This window comes from Colletotrichum costaricense (assembly GCF_030867565.1).
Source record: "Colletotrichum costaricense strain IMI 309622 chromosome Unknown Scaffold_10.1, whole genome shotgun sequence".
NCBI lineage: Eukaryota > Fungi > Ascomycota > Sordariomycetes > Glomerellales > Glomerellaceae > Colletotrichum > Colletotrichum costaricense.
The window spans coordinates 998,657-1,018,413 of NW_026848239.1; the positions used below are offsets into that span (position 1 = coordinate 998,657).

The 19,757-nt window shown below is 55.0% G+C and overlaps 7 protein-coding genes across 7 annotated transcripts; 2 read left to right on the forward strand and 5 right to left on the reverse strand.

Annotated features, from left to right (window-relative positions):
* Window positions 1–525: 525 nt before the first annotated feature.
* CCOS01_09936 (uncharacterized protein) lies at window positions 526–2,706 on the forward strand (the record flags this gene model as incomplete). The annotated part of the gene is made up of 2 exons (XM_060458093.1): window positions 526–2,611; window positions 2,690–2,706. The coding sequence occupies 2 exons, from the start codon at window positions 526–528 to the stop codon at window positions 2,704–2,706; spliced, it is 2,103 nt and encodes a 700-aa protein (XP_060311258.1).
* A 629-nt stretch (window positions 2,707–3,335) lies between these two features.
* On the reverse strand, window positions 3,336–8,453 carry CCOS01_09937 (sulfite reductase hemoprotein; the record flags this gene model as incomplete). The annotated part of the gene is made up of 4 exons (XM_060458094.1): window positions 3,336–3,365; window positions 3,428–7,825; window positions 7,893–8,035; window positions 8,411–8,453. 4 exons carry the CDS (start codon window positions 8,451–8,453, stop codon window positions 3,336–3,338), a joined length of 4,614 nt encoding a protein of 1,537 aa, XP_060311259.1.
* Window positions 8,454–8,987: 534 nt separating this feature from the next.
* On the reverse strand, window positions 8,988–9,185 carry CCOS01_09938 (uncharacterized protein; the record flags this gene model as incomplete). The annotated part of the gene is made up of 1 exon (XM_060458095.1): window positions 8,988–9,185. The coding sequence occupies one exon, from the start codon at window positions 9,183–9,185 to the stop codon at window positions 8,988–8,990; it is 198 nt and encodes a 65-aa protein (XP_060311260.1).
* Window positions 9,186–10,473: 1,288 nt separating this feature from the next.
* CCOS01_09939 (uncharacterized protein) lies at window positions 10,474–11,427 on the reverse strand (the record flags this gene model as incomplete). Its single annotated transcript, XM_060458096.1, has 2 exons — window positions 10,474–11,250; window positions 11,386–11,427. 2 exons carry the CDS (start codon window positions 11,425–11,427, stop codon window positions 10,474–10,476), a joined length of 819 nt encoding a protein of 272 aa, XP_060311261.1.
* A 1,046-nt stretch (window positions 11,428–12,473) lies between these two features.
* On the reverse strand, window positions 12,474–13,450 carry CCOS01_09940 (Ras family protein; the record flags this gene model as incomplete). Its single annotated transcript, XM_060458097.1, has 5 exons — window positions 12,474–12,529; window positions 12,599–12,877; window positions 12,945–13,074; window positions 13,277–13,325; window positions 13,401–13,450. 5 exons carry the CDS (start codon window positions 13,448–13,450, stop codon window positions 12,474–12,476), a joined length of 564 nt encoding a protein of 187 aa, XP_060311262.1.
* Window positions 13,451–14,059: 609 nt separating this feature from the next.
* Window positions 14,060–15,532, forward strand: CCOS01_09941 (uncharacterized protein; the record flags this gene model as incomplete). The annotated part of the gene is made up of 2 exons (XM_060458098.1): window positions 14,060–14,211; window positions 14,305–15,532. The coding sequence occupies 2 exons, from the start codon at window positions 14,060–14,062 to the stop codon at window positions 15,530–15,532; spliced, it is 1,380 nt and encodes a 459-aa protein (XP_060311263.1).
* Window positions 15,533–15,696: 164 nt separating this feature from the next.
* CCOS01_09942 (uncharacterized protein) lies at window positions 15,697–19,558 on the reverse strand (the record flags this gene model as incomplete). The annotated part of the gene is made up of 5 exons (XM_060458099.1): window positions 15,697–16,380; window positions 16,437–16,497; window positions 16,558–17,951; window positions 18,024–18,650; window positions 18,710–19,558. 5 exons carry the CDS (start codon window positions 19,556–19,558, stop codon window positions 15,697–15,699), a joined length of 3,615 nt encoding a protein of 1,204 aa, XP_060311264.1.
* Between the last annotated feature and the right edge of the window lie 199 nt (window positions 19,559–19,757).

The following is a 19,757-nucleotide window of genomic DNA, read 5'->3' on the forward strand; positions in this document are numbered from 1 at the left end:
GTCAGTCTATCCGTTGACAAGTAGAGCAAGACACCTTGGAGATTATTCTGGCCTATCTGGTGTAATTGCATGGGAGGCAACCTTCGGCTTAACCGAACAATGACGTACTTGCTGGAGCTGTCGGCACAAGGTACGTCCTCCCGTCTACGTAGCTACGTAGTACGGTGTAAGGTACCTTAGCTTCCTCGGATTTGACGGTTCTGGCGCGAACAGTACCTTAGTACAAGCATCATTACGCATACGTCCAGGGAGCTATGCCCGCCAGCCCCTAGGAACCTTTTCATTTTCGTGACCATTACGACCTTGATTTTCTCTTTCTTGGAAAAATCCAACAACCTCAACTCTCTCTGGTTACCTCTGTCTCTTGCTGCTTCTTTGCAATTGATACATCGCGACACATCTCTAGAGCTCTCTGCTTGCTCCCATTCACTCGTTTCGACATGACATCTCCATACTGCTAGATCCTACCTTTACTCTATCACGACGTCAGACGAAAAAAACACCAGACTAATCTGCGATAATTAAATGCCTCCCACCACATCCGCGCTGAGGCGCATACCTCGCGCCGTTTCTCACACATCACCCATCAGCTTGTTCAAACCTACGCCGATATGCAAGCAACAGGTCGCCGCCCTCGCGCAAAGGCGCGCCTTTATTAGCCCTCCACCCCAGCGATCCCGGACAACACCTCCCACCACGCCTCTCGCCAACTTCTTCTTCAACGCTCACGGTCTGCCCAAAGGCACCGCCATCCGATCAGTCTCCGGCGCGCCGCCGCCGGCCCCTACTCCGAAACAAAGGTCACGACTCCTCCGCTTCGCGTACGCCAGCGCCGCATGGCTCGGCGGCGGCATCATCTTTGTCGGCCTCGGCGTGGTTGGCTTCTTCATCTACGATGCCTCCACTTACAAGGAACACCCGGACCAGAACGAAATCGAGGTATCTGAGCTGGCACTGAGCCCCAAGCGAGGCGGACCAAAGAACCTGCCCATCGCAGAGGTGCTGATTGACGACCTGGACAACGAACACATGAAGAGCGCAAAGGAGAAGCCCAAGCTTGTTATTCTCGGCGGCGGATGGGGCGGAGTGGCTCTACTCAAGGAGCTCAACCCGGATGAATACCACGTTACTGTTGTGTCCCCGACAAACTACTTCTTGTTCACGCCCATGCTGCCCTCTGCCACTGTTGGAACCCTGGAACTGAGATCACTGGTCGAACCCGTCCGCCGAATCCTCGCCCGCGTTCACGGTCACTTCATCCGCGCCAAGGCCGAGGACGTCGAGTTCTCCCACAAGCTGATTGAGTGCTCTCAACCCGACGCCTTTGGCAACGAAACACGATTCTATGTCCCCTACGATAAGCTGGTCATCGCCGTTGGATCTACCACGAACCCCCACGGCGTCAAGGGACTGGAGAACGCCCACTTCCTCAAGGACATCAGCGATGCGCGCAAGGTTAGAAACCAAGTCATGCACAACCTCGAACAAGCCTGCCTGCCGACGACCGCCGACGAGGAGCGCAAGCGTCTCTTGTCCTTTGTCGTCAGCGGTGGCGGTCCCACGGGTGTCGAGTTCGCGGCCGAGCTGTTTGACATGCTCAACGAGGACCTGACACTTCACTTCCCCAAGCTCCTCCGCAACGAGATCTCCGTCCACCTGATTCAGAGCCGCAGCCACATCCTCAACACCTACGACGAGACTCTCTCCAAGTACGCGGAGGAGCACTTCGCCCGCGACCAGGTTGACATTCTCACAAACTCCCGCGTCAAGGAGGTCCACCCGGACAAGATCACCTTCACCCAAAAGCAGCCCGACGGATCCCTCCTCACCAAGGAACTTCCCATGGGCTTCTGCCTCTGGTCAACGGGCGTCGCCCAAGCCGACCTCTGCAAGCGCCTCTCCTCCAAGCTCGGCCCCTCGCAGACGAACCGCCACGCCCTCGAGACGGACACCCACCTCCGCCTAAACGGAACCCCCCTCGGCGACGTCTACGCCATCGGCGACTGCTCGACAGTCCAAAACAACGTGGCCGACCACATCATCACCTTCTGCCGCGGCCTCGCCTTCAAGCACGGCAAGGACCCCGAGACCCTCGAGCTCCACTTCAGCGACTGGTGCGAGGTCGCCAACGACGTGAAGCGCCGCTTCCCCCAGGCCGTCGGCCACCTGAAGCGCCTCGACAAGCTCTTTGAGCAGTTCGACAAGGACCAGTCCGGCACCCTCGGCTTCGGCGAGCTCAGGGAGCTCCTCAAGCAGATCGACTCCAAGCTCACGTCCCTCCCCGCCACGGCGCAGCGCGCCCACCAGCAGGGCCAGTACCTCGCGCACAAGTTCAACAAGATGGCGCGCACGTCGGACGGGCTGAAGGCCAACATGGTCCTCGACGGCGACATCGACTCGGTGGTGTACAAGGCGTTCGAGTACCGCCACTTGGGCAGTCTCGCGTACATTGGCAACTCGGCCGTCTTCGACTGGGGCCAGGGGTGGAATTTCGCGGGTGGTTTGTGGGCTGTGTACATGTGGCGGTCCGTCTACTTTGCGCAGAGCGTGAGCTTGAGGACGCGGATCTTGCTGGCCATGGACTGGGCCAAGCGCGGTCTCTTTGGAAGAGGTATGTTTTTGTCCCCCCATTGATTTACTCTTACCGTTGGGCTTGAAGCGGTTGATAACTAACAGCGTGGTTTTACAGATTTGATGAGCTATTAGAAAGCAATGACGCGTTTTCGTTGCAAAGAATTGATTTTAATTTCTTTCTCTTTTGTTAGCATACCCTGCCGGAGTACGAGGTACTGAAGTGCAAATCTTGCGAGAGATGGATGCATGAGTATAGAACTTACACAACACAGACAGAAGAAAAAAAAAAAGAAAAGGCATAAAAAGAGATACGTAGACGGTCTCTAGATAATTTCACATGATTGTTCAAAGCACCGTACCTTGCAAAATGATGTACCCGATGACTTGTTGCGCCGTCTCAAGTCTTCGACTTTAGCTTGCACCCAATTACGAAAACATACATTGAAACACAGACAGACAGACATATGCGAAAGAGACAGCCTTTCAACCTGTCTAGAGAGGAGTTTGAAATATAGTTTTCATAAATCGAATAAGAAGAGTATAGTAAAAACGACAAATCGCAACGCCTGGCCCCCGTAATGCTTGAAAGCTGCTAAAGCGGATATAAGACCATGTACATTTTACAAAAGTAATCCAACTTTTTTCATCTCTTTTTTGTGCAAATCCCATCATTTTGTAAATCTCAAATTTAAATCCTCGTCCGCACACCGAACATCAGATCTCGTCGTAAAACCGTCAGTACTCGAAAGCATTAGACAGGCTTATTCCTCGTCAGACTCTTCTTCGGGAACCTATCATTAATGTTAGTCATCACAACTCAAGATATCAATAGAGAGCTAGGATCTCGTCTTACCCCTTCGTGGAAATCCCGACCCTCCTTGGTGCCCTTGATAACACCAACGCGAATGCAGAAGTCACCAAATCTCTCGCCGGTCTCTCTCTCAGTCGCGTATCTCTTGAGTAGCGGCTTCATGATGGCCAAGATCTCGTCCTCCTTGATGCTCTGGCGGTACAGCTTGTTCAGTCTCTGGCCGTGGTAACCACCGCCGAGGTACATGTTGTACGCGCCGTACGCCTTTCCGACAAAGGCAACCTCGGCGAGCCAGGGACGCGCGCAACCGTTGGGGCATCCTGTCATGCGCATGACGATAGAGTCCTGACGCAGACCGTTCTCCTCGAGGCAGTCCTCGAGCTTGGTGATCAGTACAGGCAGGTAGCGCTCCGACTCGGCCATGGCGAGACCGCAAGTAGGGAAGGCGACACAGGCCGACGAGCTGAGGCGCATGCCGGAGAAGTGGACGTTGTCGAGCTTGAACTTCTTCATGAGGTCCTTGATGGAGTCGAGGTCCTCGTCGGCGACGTTGCTGAGAATCAAGTGCTGGTTACCCGTGAGGCGGAATTCGCCCTTGTGGACCTTGGCAATCTCACGGAGACCAGTCTTCATCTGGAACTCGGGAGTATCCTCGATGCGGCCGTTCTCAATGAAGAAGGTGAAGTGGTTGAGTCCTGTCTCGTCCTTTTGCCAGCCGAACGTGTCAACGTTGGACTTGAACTCGAAGGGCTTCTCCTTCTCGAACTTCTGTCCCCAGAGCTCCTCGACCTTGCCGCGGAAGACGTCGACGCCCATGTCGTCAATGGTGTACTTGAGACGGGCGTGCTTGCGGTTCTTGCGGTCGCCGTGGTCGCGCTGGACGAGCATGATCTTCTCGCAAGCAATGTGGACCTGGTCTGTCTTGACGAAGCCGAACATGCGACCGATTTGCGGGTACGTCTTCTTGTTGTTATGCGTGGCACCCATACCACCACCAGCAATGAGGTTGAAACCCTCGAGGTTACCATCCTTGCCCTTAATGGCAATGAGACCAATGTCGTGGGCGTAGACGTCGGTGTCGTTGTGGGGAGGAATGGCGATGGTGATCTTGAACTTTCTGGGCAGGTAGGTAGGTCCGTACAGTGGCTCAAAGTCCTGTACCGCGTCACCGGCGATCTGGGTCTTGGTGTCGTTCTCGTCCGCCAGCCAGATCTCGTGGTAGGCGGTGGTCGAAGGCAGCAGGTGGTCGCTGATCTTCTTGGAGCTGGCCCAGACCTCCCTGTGGTACTTGGACTGGGTAGGCAGAGAACTGCACATGACGTTACGGTTGACATCACCGCAAGCGGCAATAGTGGTCATGAGCGCCCTGTTGATGGCCTGCATGGCGGGTCTAAGCTTGCCCTTGACGACACCGTGGAACTGGAAGGTCTGACGGGTGGTGAGCTTCATAGTCTCGTTACCAAGCTCGTTGGCGATGTCGTCCATCTGTACCCACTGCAAGGGGGTAGAAATACCACCGGGCAGACGGCAACGGATCATGAACGAGTAGGCAGGCTCCAAGCCCATGGCCTTGCGCTCATCTCTGACATCGCGGTCGTCCTGCATGTAGGTACCGTGGAACTTGGTAAGCTGCTGGTCAGCAGCAGAGATGGCAGCAGTCGAAGGGTCGTTGAGACCCTCGACAATGGTACCACGGAGGAAGTTGGAGGCAATCTTAATGTCCTCGTTGGTAATGGGAGCAGGCTCCTCGGGAAGACCATCGACGTTATCGACGCCCAAGGCGCGCCAGATCTTGGGCTCCCACTCCTGGTAGCCAGTCTGGTATCCATCGGGGTCCTGGTCGTCACCAAGACCGACGTCGGCAAGTCTCTTGCCACCCAGGTTGGACAGAACACGGTCAAGGTCCTTTGCAGGCTTGTTGTAGTAGATCTTGTCCTCCTTGCGGGGCCAGTAGTGACGATCACCGAGACCGAATACGGAGTAGTTGACGTTGGCGAGGTCGAGCTCGGTGTTGTCCTTGAGGGCGGTCCAGAGAGCGTGACCGTTCTGGGGGAACTCTCCCTGTCCGGCGGTCGAGGTCACGAAGATGATGTTCTCCTCAGAAGGCAAGTCCTCGAGGGGGTAGTCCTCCATGACGAAGACCTTGGTCTTAAGACCACGAGCCTTGCCGCGGTTACCGAGACGCTTGGCAACGTTGGTAGCGTTACCGTTGTCAGAGGCGTACAGCACGGTCAAGGGAGCGCCAAAGAGACCCTCAAGAAGCTGGTCGTAGGCATCCTTGGCCTTGCGCTTCTGCTGAGCCCGGACCTCGGAGCCAAAGTCCTGCGACAGGTTGGCGGCGAAGACGGGGTCGCGCTGCATGATCTGGGTGAGCTGGTTGTCGCGGTCCAAGAAGGCCTTGAGCTCGCTCTTGATACGCTCAGAGTCGAGGGTGAAGTTGGGCTCGCCCTTGGCCTCGTTGGCGGGGTTCCAGCGGTACAGAGGCCAGTAGCCGACGTCAATCGCCTTCTTGGTCTCTTGGAGAACGGTGAGAGGAGAATCGGTCTCGCCAAAGTAGGGCAGGTAGGCCAAGACGACGGAGGGACCGTTGTGCTGGTCGGCCTCGAGCATGGCCTGAAGCACCTGGGTGTAGGAGCCGTAGACGGCAGTAGAGGCGACGTAAGCGTTGCCAAAGTTCATGGCGTACAGGCCAATGTCCTTCTTGCGACGGTTGGCATCGGCAGCGGCACGCTCCGAGTAGGGGGTCGAGTCGATAATGAGCATGTTGACGTTCTCGCCAGAGGCCAGGACGTGGTGCACACCAGAGTTGCCGAGATCGTAGGCCCAGGCATCGGATCCCACAAGCCACAGGGACTCCTTGCGGAACAGTCGCTTGCTGGACAATAGGTTGCGGGCAATGGAGGAGCCATCAGTCTCAAGGCGGGGGATCAAGTCGTCGGCGATCTCGTTGGCCTTCTTGGAGTCGGCCTCGTTGGCTGCCCAGCGGGCGAGCCAGCTCTTAGGAGAATCCGTCACGAACTGGTTGCTGTTGGCAGCCTCCTTGACCTCGTTGACGAAGCGCACGCGACGCTCCTTGCGAGCCAAGAGGGAACCGAAGCCGAACTCAGGGCTGGCCTGGATGGAGGAGTTGATGCCGGCATTGCTAGCCTTGAGGGCGTTGGCAATGTAGGCTCTCTGGCCAAAGAGCTGGTCGAGAATCTTGGTGTACGAGTTCTCGACCTGGGGCTTCTCAAGACCGTATTCGAGAACCTCTTGGGGAACCTCCTTGCGGCCGATCTCAAGATTCTGAACAGGGGACTCGGAAGTCAGGTTCTGCAGGACGCCACGAAGAGCCTGGATGACAGTCTTGGGGTCAATGTAGCCAAGCTGGTAGCCGACAACGGTCTGCACACCACCAGGGCCGCTCTTCACACTGGTGAGAACATCGATGAGGACGGGGCCCCACTTTGTGGTCTTGCGGTGGACCTGCTCAAGGACGGCAATGCGCTTCACAGACTTGGGCAAAGCCTCGATGAGAGAGGAGCTGAGCCAGGGGCGGTACAGTCTGGGGGTGAGGATGCCGACCTTGGAGAAGTCACCTCCACGGCGGGCCTGGTCAATCACATCACCAAAGTAGTAGGCTCCAGAGCCAAAGACGAAGAGGCAGTTCTCTGCATTCGTGGGTCCGGCATAGAAGAAGGCCTGGTATTCACGGCCGGTGATCCTCTTGATCTGAGCCCAGATGCCGTTGGCATACTTGAGGATATCCTCAGATGAGACGACGGGGAGGGACGACTCGATCGTGGTGGCGTTGGAGGAGACGACAGAGGGTGGGCTGTCGGTGACGCTGTGCTCGGCGCTGGACTGGACCGAGGCCCTGGATGACTCGAGCTTGGAGTGCACGGACGATGCGAGTTCGGAAGAGCTCAGACCACTAATGGCGGAGGAGCCGGTCGGCGGCACGTCGGATCGGTCAGAGGCCACCGGCAGTCGGCCGTCATCGGCATAGATACCGACAGCCGACGCGGCAGAGCCGTTGGACGGCTGCTGGAAGCGCCTCGCAGCGTCAACGTCGAGGATCTGGCGCACAACTTCAGGGTCCTCTGCCTCAATGGCAGCATCGTCGTCGCTGCTCGACGAGGCGAAGAAGTGCACAACACCCTTGCCGGAGCGGAGGGCGAGGGCATGTGCCGTCAGTGCCATGTCCTGAGCCTCCTGGAGAGACTCTGACTGCAGGAAAGTCCATCCCGAGTTGCGGATAGCTGTGATGGCGGAGAAGTCGGGGAAGCCAGCGGGCTGAAGGGCGACGTGAAGGACGACAGGGTAGTTTGCCAATTTGTAGAGGTGGGAGATGGCGGGAAGGAGAACGGTAGAAGAGGTCGTTACGGCGACGAGCTTGCCGGCGCGAGTAGGCGCAAAGACGGAGAGGAGGGGGTCGGCATTGTGCCTTACGTGTTGGACCTGGGACAGTCACAGTCAGTTTCCAAGCCAAAAGATTGCGGAGAAGACGAATCGAGTAGTTGCTCACCTCTGTGACTGAAGACTTCGCGACGAGGCTCTTGTCGTTGCGAGCGACGTAGCGCTTAAGGTGGGATGAGAACTCCGAGTCCTTGGCCAGCGAAGGCTGGACGGAGACGACGACGTCGCTGGAGAGGTATGCGATTCTCGCAACTGTAGAGATGGCGTGTTAGCACAAGCCAGTATTGTCATTGTTCTCGTTGCAAACTGCGACTGAGACTGTTCCGCGTCTCTGGTCGACGTCGTCCATCATCCCTCTGCCTCTTTCTCTCTGGGTGCTGCTCGTTGCCCATCACAAGTGGGTTGCCGGGGGACTCTGCACCGCTGGGATGCGACAAATAGCAGAGCTCTGATTGGCCCAATTCCAACAATGTCGGAGCTTCGCTGTAGTTACAGCGGGCACACGCGCTGAAGGATGACGGACGCTGCAGAGTGCAAGACCAGGGGTGACAGCAGCAACAGCAGCAGCAGTAACAGCAGACGAAAGCCGTGGAATCCCAAGAATTGAAGAGAGCAACAACTGCTTACCAGCTTCTCCAGGCGTCTGGATTTGACCTCTTGTCGGCGCCATTGTCAATATGTGTGTATGTGCGTGTTTGGAGGAGGTTTCGAGGGCGGATTTCGAAGACGGGGGTATCGTATAGTGGCCGGTCTCGAAACTCTTTTCGCTGCCGTTTGCAGTGTACAGTTCCGGATTCCTCTCGAGCTGTCTGTTTGGCTTCCTCTGGATCAGGAACCAAGAATGGACAGAACACCAACAATAAGTCGACTACAGCAGTAATGACTAACACAGATCAACCCGTAGAAAGGATTGTCGGAGAAGGGCGCCGTAGGATGCAATGGCAGATGGGAGGCGGAAGGAGGAAGAGGGTGAGAATGAGTGAGAGAGTGTGAGAGAGGAGGAAGATGGTGGTGTAAGTCAAGGTAATAAGAGGTCTAAAAGGGAAGATCGATGGATAACAAGCTGATAAAAAAAAAGTCCAAGGTGCCCCAGGAAGTTGCGAAACAGCTCCGATGGTTCTTTCTGCTTTTGGAATCAACAGAAAGTGACCTGGCAAGTACCCAATTCCTGTTCCTTCCCTTGCTTGGTTTCGTCGTCTTTCAGTCAGGCAAGAGCAGCTGGATGGCGGGTTGCGCCTGCTGTTGCTGGCGTGCTTGGGGGGGCGTTGTGAGCCTGTGCCCACTGAGAAATTTCGCCCCGCAGAAAACAATGAATTTTGTCGACATCAGGGTCGATTGCGTGATCGGCTAGCGCAGCGTCTCCCCAGTCCATTCGCCAGTTGCCATGCCGCACTGCTCCCATTGCGCCGCGGGTTGGCTTGCCTTGGGGCAATGCCGCTGCACTTGGTGTGTGTACATTGCTCAGAAAAGGTACATCGGGATTCTTCCAGGTGGTAAAGTAGTCAAGTACCTGGAGCTGGAGGGAAAGAGCCGGGACTTCAGCGAGTGCCGTTGCCTCTTCTGTGCTCCTGTCCTGGATGCTGTATTATTCATCACGAGAGTCGTTGACGGCTCCGACTATGATAGTATTGCCTTATGTAAACTTGGGAAGAAGGATACTAATGTAGACTCTGTCCTAGACTCTTAGCTCATCTGCCTTACCCAATCAGCCACTCAACAACACTCTAACAAATTCCATCTCAAATGGCTGGAATCAGTGGATGGCACTTCTTGGCTAATACAGCATGAACAGGGGCAGCGAATCTGGACCCCATGCCCGAATGCCGAAAAAGGCCGTTGTCGGCCGGTAAGCCTTTCCTCTCACTCTCACTCTCACTCTCTCCCAAGGCTCAGTAAGACTCAACCAGAGGTAGAGGCAGGCAAATGCTCGGACTCGTAGCCGTGCCTCATCCCATCCATCTGGAGGCGAGTCAACTAGTGGAAACTACTCCGTACGTAGTAGACTGACATGCTGCTCCATATCCCGTTCAACTGCCCCACCATCTCCATCCCCCTCCCCCGGAGATTCTTTCGGATTACAAATGGTAGACTCTGTATTTGCAGTTTCCGCCTGTCACTCTCACACAGTTCGCTCAATGCCCGATACCCACCAATCAACCCAATGATCCCTTTGGATTCAAGATCTTGTATTACTCTGCTACTAAGTATGCTTATTATATGTATGGCTTGTATCGTATGCTCTCCCCAAATTCGGGGTTTGGAACCATAGAACGTTCGTTCTCGGTCCCGCTTTAAATCCCCCATCGTGAACCGGGCACCAACCGAATGGATGCCCTCGTGACGAAACATCTCTCCCAATGACCCAAACGCCGATTCACCTTCCGTGATTGAGGGTCATCAAATGTTGTTGTACACTATTCCCCATCGCACCCCCGACATGCATTTCGCTCATGAGTCTCCCGATCCACTTCTGGCGCGCAGAAAATCTCAAATGATGCCATCGCCCAATGATACCACCGCCCGATGGCATCATCGACTTGCCGTCCCGGCGGTATCCACTCCAAGCGGTCAACCTGCCGCTGCCGCCCGACATGCCGCACCGACATCCATCTCTTGCCGCTTCAATAGTCAATACCTACCGGTACCGTCGGTAGCTCTCTGAATCCGCCCTTCCGCGATACTTAAAAGACTTAGACTCCGGTGTGCCGGAACTTGGCGCTCACAGCGCTCGCCCACTCCTCCTGAGGCCTCTCGCGAAGCCAGTACCCGCGACCGAGGGCGAGCATCACGCGCCCGATACGGCCGCGGGACCCCTCGCCGCCCGGCTCGCCCTGCGAGAAAGGTCCGTCGACGCCGCCCTTCTTGCCGGCGCCGCTGCTGCGGCCTTCCTCCTCCCAGCCCATGTCCGCCGCGCTGTACCGCTGCAGCACCTGCTGCGCAAACGACATGACGACGAGCGCAAAGTAGACGCGCACCAGCGTGACGGAGCAAATCAGCCCCAAGCTCATCCACGACTCCTGGGGCCCGATGTGCTTCGTCGTGCCGGGCACGTCGGGAACCACGGGCGCCCCGTTGGCCAGCGCCGTCTCCGCAATCTCCGCTGCTGCTGCGGGACCGGCTGCGGCCGGGGTGGTGCTGCCTGCCGGGTGCTTGTCCAGGGCGCTGCTGTTGAGGTACCAGTTCACGGCGAAGAAGGTCGTGTAGGCGACGTTGAGGACGGTGTCGACGATGTAGAGCCAGGCGAGGCTGAGCGTCTCAAAGGGGCTCTGCTTGCGGATGTGGGGCATGAACATGGCCAGCAGGACGACGACGCCCAGCGAGTAGAGGTACATTGACAGCTGCGTCACGGAGAGCTCGTAGCCCGTGAGGATGGCGAGTAGACCGTAGAGGCCGGTGAGCCTGTTGAAGAGGAGGATGAGGGAGATGACCTCGGTGCCTGTTTGAAGGCCGATGCATCCTAGAAAGGTCTGTCGCACACATTAAACGTGATCACCATGTTAGCCAACCGCCCAGTAATTCATCGGTTAAAGATGATGAACATGATGTTGTGTAACTATTGGGTGTAGTTGGTTGGGGAAGATGAGGTTGTGTTACATGCTAACCTTTGGGAGCGGTAACCGCATGCTGAATCTTGAGAACGCCATCCTGTCCGTCGGTCTATCTGTTCGTCCACTGTATCTTGGTGATGTCTCGTTGGTGTTTATATGTACGGATACAGCAGGAGGGTATCCGTAGGTATCGCGCCAGAAAAGAAAGGGGTCCTGAGAGCTCAGGTAATCCGTGAAGACGTCAGAAGAACCTGAGGGTGGTAAGCTTTTGGGGAAGCGTCGCAAAAGATGAGCCTAACAAGAGGCCCCGTCACTTTTAACCAAAGCGGCAGCGCCGGATGACAATTGACATGGGCCAGCCACCAAACAAAATAAAGAGCGGAAAGACCCTGCGTTCGCACCTTTCTAAAATTCTCGATGACATGATGGGCCCCACCCGATCCGTCATAGCGTCACGCCCCGGGGTTTTCATTGAGTCCGCGCCGCTGCTCTCCGTCACCCGCGTCTGCACCTGATGCTGCACCTCGCTCTCTGGGTCAATCTACAGCAACACCGGCTGTGAATGCACAGCTAGCTATCTACATATACGCGGTAAGGTAGGTATCCGAATCCGAAAAGTGGATGGACCTGGGAATTCGATGCCACGGATTTGCGGGCCATTCCTACGCTGGCACCACATGTTCAACGGACCCCGGCACTCGGTGACAGCCCACCGTAGCATCACGGACGCCAGCCATCGTGAGAGTCCCGTGCCATTTCGGGCGGTGAGCATCTTGGACAACTCATTCGCCAGCTGACTTTTGACACTTAATACTGCCAACGTGACGCTCACATATGAATAAGTACACTTGCATTCCATGTAGACAGACAATATTGGGGAAAGAAGAGAAAAAAGAGCCATTAAATGTAGGTATGTACTAACGACCGTGGAGTATAGCCCGTTATTATACAAACTGTAACTGATGCTGAAAATCCCCATTTGCACGCTATGCTTAAGATGTCCTGCCCCGCCAGTCATGTCGCAACGTAACGTAACGGCAACTCCAACTCAGCCCCGCGTCGTCCGTCACGGCTCGCCTCGGGAACTTTCTACTCCAGAGTCGTTGTCTTTTTGTTTTGCTTTGTCTCCTTAAGAAAATCGTCTAGCACGCGCATCCCTCTTGCGATGATTGGGCGGGGGTCGTCTTGACATCGATCACTGCGTTAAAGTTAGCATAAACCACCCTGCTTTTTATAAACCAAATCTCAAAGAGAAGGGAATACGCACTCTGGCTTGAAGCTTGCGCGGCAGCATCCGTTCCCTCCATGCCTGGAAGAGCCTGGGCTATTCTCTTGAACAGCGTTTTGACGTTGTGTCCCAGCTTCGCGCTAGTCTCGACGAACATGAGGTTGTTCTTCTTGGCCTCCTCCTCGCCCTGCTGCGTCGTCACTTCGCGCTTGTCGTTCAAATCCGTCTTGTTGCCCACGAGGACAATGATGACGTCGTTTCCTCTCTCGGCGCGCACATCGTCGATCCACTTCTTGGTGTTTTGGAAGGATTTCGCATCTTCGAATTGCCATCTAGTCAGTCACGAGTTCCCTCTTCTGTGCCTCCCCCATGCAGTTCCACGTACTTGAAATGTCGTAGACAACGACTGCGACGCTGGAATCGCGAATGTACGAGGGAATCAGACTGCGGAAACGTTCCTGTCCGGCGGTATCCCAAAGTTGTAATCTCACTGTCCGGTCCTCAAGGTACATGGTCTGCAATGTATTAGACAGTGGTTCCTCGTCCCTCGCCCGGAAATGTATCAATGGCTTGCCTTGGAAAGAAAGTCGATTCCGATGGTCGCCTGGTACATGTTGTCGAACGAATCGTACATGAATCGAGTGATGAGTGAAGTTTTCCCCACTGCAAATAACACAAAGAACTTATCAGCCAAGGGTCTCTCTCACCACATCGAACAAGACAGAATGCAGGATACATACCGCTCTGCTCGCCTAAAAAGACAAGCCTGGGGATGTCATTGTGTTAGTTTTATTGTGCAATTGTCTGAATAGGAACATTTCGCAATCGGCGCAAATCGTACTTGAACTTCTTGAGGGGGTTGTTGTAGGACCCGCCTGCGCCGGACGCCATGGTTGCGGTTTTTTGGTCAAAGGGAAGCTTCCGAAGGGTGGTATCGGGGGTTTCGCCAGTCGGGCTACAGAACCAACACGTTGGCTCGATGCAAGGGAGTCGTCGAGTCGGCAAATAAAACCAAGCTGAGAAGCCGAGTGCTTTGCTAGATCAAAGGACCAGATCCGACGAGAGGGCGAAGTTGGGCTGGCTGGGAGGAGGAGGGGTGTGAGGGTTATAGATCGCGGGTCGTGGAAATTGAGCAAGCTGGACAAGTAAAAGGAGGTCAACCTGTCCGCCTTTAGGCGCATTACCACGCCCCCGTCATCCATTGAGGTGGGCTCAGAGGAGGCCAGCAAAGACGGGGGGACATCACGTGCTGATAATCGATAAGAAACCCCATATCCGATAAGACAAAAAAAAAGACCCTTGCTCGAAAATTTCTGGACGGTCCAGGCCCCGCCGTCCCAGCTGGTGCAGAGTGCAGATTCGACGACCAGCAAATGGGCAAGGCGCAAAGATCGACTTTTCGACATCAAGACACCCCCGGTGATTCTCTCCATCTTCTTTGCACCTATTTACCCAAATAACCCCTCCAAGCCCGAAGTGTGATTCGGCTACCTATACAACATGCCCGTTCTAAAGCCCCTCTTGGGCGACGGCGAAGCTCCCCAGCAACGCAAGCAGCCCTCAAGAAAGGGAAAGAAGGCGTGGAGGAAGAACGTCGACGTCTCCGAGGTGCAAGAAGGTCTCGATGAGTTGAACACACAGATTATCGCCGGGTACGTAACCCTCTTTGCCTTAGAAACCTTTTTCCTTTCTCGGAAATGCCCCAATTGGCACACAAAGTAGACAACTAACCAAATATCTTATAGTGGCGTCGTCGCAGAAAAGGATTCGGCAGACCTCTTCACCCTCGACACGGTCGGCAAAGTCGAAAAGCGCCCCAAGCCAAAGAAGACGCTCAAGTCCGACGAGATCCTCGCCGCCCGCTCCTCCGTCCCCGCCGTCTCCTCCCGCAAGCAGAAGCGCGACGCCGAAACCGCCCTCTCAAAGACCTCGGACGGCCTCCTCCCCGTCAAGCGCCTGCGCACCGACTGGGTCTCCCACAAGGAACTGAGCCGCCTTCGTCGCGTCGCCGACGGACACCAGGAGGAATCTACCGCCCTCGTACCCCAGGAAGCGACCTACGACCTCTGGGGTGCCGCGCCCTCTACCTCCTCAAAGGCCGTAGCAGCAGCAGCAAACAAGACCAGCAAAGACAACTTCCTCCCCGCCGAACAAAAAGCCAAGCCCCCCAAGACCCTGAAACACGCCCCCATCTCCCTCACAGCCAGCGGTCGCCAGCTCCCCGCCGTCGTCAAGCCCACGGGCGGATACTCCTACAACCCGACCTTTGACGACTACGCCGACCGCCTCGAAGAAGAGGGCGCCCGCGCCGTCGCCGCCGAAGAAGCCCGCCTCGCCGCCGAGGAAGCCGACCGCATCAAACGCGAGGCCGTCGCCAAGTCCGCCGCCGAGGCCGACGCCGCGGAAGCGCGCGCGCAGCTGTCCGAGTGGGACGAGGATTCCGCGTGGGAAGGGTTCGAGAGCGGCGTCGAGGGCGACGACAAGCCCACGACCAAGAGACCCCAGCGCAAGACGCCGCAGCAGAGGAACCGGATCAAGCGTCGCAAGGAGGCGGAGCGCGAGGCCAAGCACCAGCTCGCGCTGAAGAAGAAGGCGGCGCAGGCGGAGCGCATCAAGGAGATTGCGGCCGAGATTGCGGGCCGCGACGCCTCCAAGAGCGCGTTGGCGCTGGCCAAGGAGGTGGGAGAGGGGAGCGACGCCGACGATGACGAGGAGGATATCGTGGACGAGGGACGGCTGCGGAGGAGACAGCTCGGCAAGATGAAGTTGCCCGAAAAGGATCTGGAGCTGGTTCTGCCTGACGAGCTGCAGGATTCGCTGCGGTTGTTGAGGCCCGAGGGTAACCTGCTCAAGGACCGGTACCGTAGTCTGCTTGTCCGTGGAAAGGTGGAGTCAAGGAGACATATCCCGTTCAAGAAGCAGGCGAGGGCGAAGCTTACGGAGAAGTGGTCTTACAAGGATTTCAGGATCTAGGAAAATGGGGTTTACTGTTAGAGGGTATCAGAATAATCATCAAAAGCGTGCATATTTTGACTTTCACTTCGTCTTGGAGCTTAGATCACGGCAGTGTCTTCGCAGTACCTTGTGATTGCCTCGGTCTAGACAAGGAGTTTACTCCCTAGATCTCAAATCTATTGTCATAATGAAACCTTCTCGGATAGCCGCTCAAAAACTGGTGATAGCCCTCTCAATAGTTTCGAGTCATCAGCCTCAAGAAGCAGCAATAACGAGATGCAAAGTGCCAGTGACGGGTCCTCGTTCTTTTCGCCGACGATCGGCTTGTCCTTCTCTCCCATAGCACGGAGACCAACTTGGAGCACCAGATGAGCCATGGTCCACTCGCAAGGGAACACTACGACATCTCCTTCACCCGATGGTGCTCCCTCGCAGGTGAGATTTGCAAAAAGCTGCTGGTGACGAACGAGTTGTAGCCCTGCCTTGGAGACGCTGCCGCAAATGGTGGATGGATCTCCGCCTGGTGTTGGCCAGAGGGTTGTGACGAGGGACATGCCGTGGTGATAGTGCAAAGAGCCCCATGAGAGTAGGGTTTCTTGGAGGGCGTGACTCCACGGTATTGATGATGGAATTAAACATGAAGAAGAAATTGAGGTTGTGATCTCTTTCCATCTCGCGAACCATGAGTCAAGACTTTGGCGGTAGGTTTCGCAAATATCTCGAAGGGGTTGAGTCTCGTGGATGACTGAAGTATTGCGCTCGCGGTCAAGGATTGTGCTGTGGATCTGCATCTTGAGGAGGGATACTTGGTATGAAGAGATTGAGATCTCATCTTGGAGGTTGTTGCCGCTCTTTTCTACGAGCTCCTGTGACATAGGTAGTGTCAGATACAGCTGGAATGAGGTGTATGTTGGAGACGTACGCGACGGAGATCGTCTCCGATGACAAGTAGACTTGGTCGACCAAACGCAATCGAAACATGGCTTCATGGGACAATTAGCCTCTTCCATCGTGAATCTTAGTACTCGGGTGGGTGAACATACCTCTCAAGAGTGTACAAAGTCCTAGTAAGCATGCGAAACACTTCATGGTCTTCGTCTTCCTCCATCGACGGCCGATGCGACAAGTCGAGAAACAGACGGATGGCGAAACCTAGGTGTCGCCAGACATCTCCTGCGCTGGGTTGGAGGAGGGTGTATACGCAAATGAGGAGGGTTCGTTGAAGCAGACTGACGTTTTCGGTGCGGGAGGCGTGGGCGCAGGTGATTGGGAGAGAGCTGATAGCGTTTTGGAAGTGATGCTCTGCCAGGGCGGAAAGTGAGGGTGTGAACTTGCTACTGATTTGGGCGCCGAGAGCGATTATGAGGTTGAAGAGAGGGGTGTTGTGTGGACGTGGAGGAACAGCGTTTGGGTGGTAATATGTGGTCAGGATGTTGTTGAGGGTTTGGGGTTGGAAGATTGGGAAGAAGGTGTTTGTTGAGCGGCTGAAGAGGTTGAAGATGGGAGCAGCTAGACTTTCTGGCAAAGGTTGGAAGGAGATGAGGCTCTGAAACGAGAGAGTCGGGATCGTGTTTCTCATGGCAGTGCGTTTTGTCGATAATAGTTTGTAGCTTGCTTTATGTTGAAGTTGATCTCGCAGACAACCGAGAGAGGACCAGGGGCCATAGAATACAGTGCTAGGTAGAGAGATGGATAATACGGTTTCGGAAAGAGGAGATGCGCCTCGTTGGAGAGGCAGGAATAAGGGATTTCCGGTAGCTGGTGGTTGATGTGTGTTGCTTGACGAACGTGAAGGTGATGGTATCTGCTTTGAAAGATCCTTCAGCTCCCCGATAAGAAGTTGCACACGTCGGAGTGGGATGTTTGCCATCAGAATCGGGTCAAAGATGAAGCACTCTCGCGAGGTCCTCGCGCATTCCTTACAAGCAGGGAGTTGACGCTGACACTTTGTCCGTCTATCCCTACAAAAGCTGCAAGAGGGAATCGCGTCAAGGACGACGTCTAGCTCCTTTTCCAAGTCGCTGGCGTTGCTATCCCTAGTATCTCGCCCACGCTCAGCCCTAGTCTCGTTAGGTTCTGAAGAAGGCGAGGAAACCGTCTGTCCGCCGCCAGAAGGAAGCGAGAAGCAACTTTCGTTCGTGACAAAGTCTTGATCTATGAAGTCTGTCCACCACTGCATGTCATTCAAAAAGTCTCTGCCGGCGGTTTCTGGTTCCGATGGAGGAGGCGTTGGTCTCTTTGGAGGCGGGAAGGAAATGTTTCGGTGGCGAATGCTATGGATTCGTCGCTGAGTGACTAGACAGTCGAGTTCTTCGAGGACTTGCATGTCGTAGTGGCTTCCGTTGTGGCCGAGCGGATTGCGGAGGTTCGTTTCAATGAGTTCGTTGATGTAGCTTGCTGTGTCGGATAGAGGTGGCCATCTGCTTGAGAGGTTGGTCTATGATTCGAGTTAATGACTGCTTTGGTATGAATCCTCTTTTCGGTCTTTCTGGTATTGAGCTAGACTTACGAGAAGCACTGAGAGATTCTTCAATGAGGCGGTGGCAATGTCTGCGAGTGACGCACGCTGTAACTTTGTAGCATGGTTTCGAAGAGCGTAGAGCAAGAGCATGCCAGGTTGGAACATCCTGTTGCCGATTTCGAATACCATGACAAGACCGCCAGACTCGGCCGCCTTCGCATCCAGTGCTATCAGCTCGATAGCCGCGTTCACCACGGATACCAGAGATGTTTCGGAAACGGCGATGTTGTGGGAGCAAGGACGGTGTAGCATGATTTGGCATTGGAGACAACTAGCCACCAGCGATGAGTGCGGATTTCCGTGCGCAGAGACATCGTGAGAGAGATTTCGTGTCCTGACATCCATCTGCTGGACCCAGTCGTCATGGGACCCGAAATAACTAGGAACAGGGCGGTCGAAAAATTGGGTTGCCTGGATCTCGGATTTCATGATGCAGACTTGGAGGTCAAGGAGGAACTGCCGCTCTTTTGGGGTGCTGACTCGCTTTGAATCGGCCCTTTCTGCCAAGTCAGATACGTCGCCGAAGTCGTAGGGAAGCCTGGTTGTAATGTGCTCATCACTCAAGGCAACTGGACATCCTCCAGAGATGGACACGATTCTGTCGAGTTGGTAGACCTGTATGGGGTTGTGTGAGCAATAAGCTTGACCTAGACTTTTATTGATCGTGTACTTACGACCCAAAAGATGCGTCGGCGCTGCTCCGCGTGTGCTCTATCTCTAAAGATGCGTGGTTCTGGCTCTTGATGCAGTCCAAGGCTTACAGCCATGCGCATAGCCTCTCCGGTAAGATACCATAGATTGGAAGTTTGAGGTAGCAACAGCGCAAGTTGTATAAGCAATATCAGACACTGTAAAGCCGAGATGGAACATTCATGCAGCAAGTCGTCGACGTACTTCATGGCGTCCGCGTGTAGAGCCTCACTGAGAGCCGCGACTTTACGAAAGTCTTGGTTCTTTGAGTTGAGGGCACTGATTGCCATGGTCATCGAGATGACGAATCGAGAAAGGGCATCTTGAACACGGGAAAGCCCCGGTTTAGCGCTGTTGATGCATGTGTGGTTAAAGTGGTAGGCTAGCTCTGCCTCCGAGAAACAGGGGAATCGCGGGAGGATCTCTTCGGTGTAGTTTCTGAATAGCCGCTCCATCACGTTGAGAGGAACGTGTTGTGAGTTGAAGCTTGAGAACTGACTTGCGTATGCTTCGCCTGCTGTTCGGGGGTTGACTTCATGGTAGATTCCGCGAATTGGGATTTTAAGTGGTGGACGCTCAGAGGGATAGAAGAGTTTCGACTTATGTGGTAATATAGCTGAGCCTTGGAAGAGACTGAGAGAAAGGTTATTCGTGATTGAGATGGAGGCTACCTGAGCGGCGACATCGTGAGCGACGTCAGCTTCACGGACTTCATTGACGGAGCCATGGTCATCTGCATCTACTGAGGCGGACTTCAGTCGTTGCAACTCGGCTAAGCGATGTTCGAGGTGCTGAAGAAGACTATCAACAGAGTTTATCAGTTTCCACTTCATTATTCACAGATTCATACGACAACATAACATGCCTGCGAGGAATTTCGGCAGACTTTTGCCGGTTGATTGCGGTGCACTCAGCTCTGGCGGCAACGCATCTTAGACATCTTGGCGTACCTCTATCGCACTAATGATACTATCAGTCAAGGGGAAATTACCCAAGAAGACTTTACTGAATTCATACCTTTTGCTTGAGTCG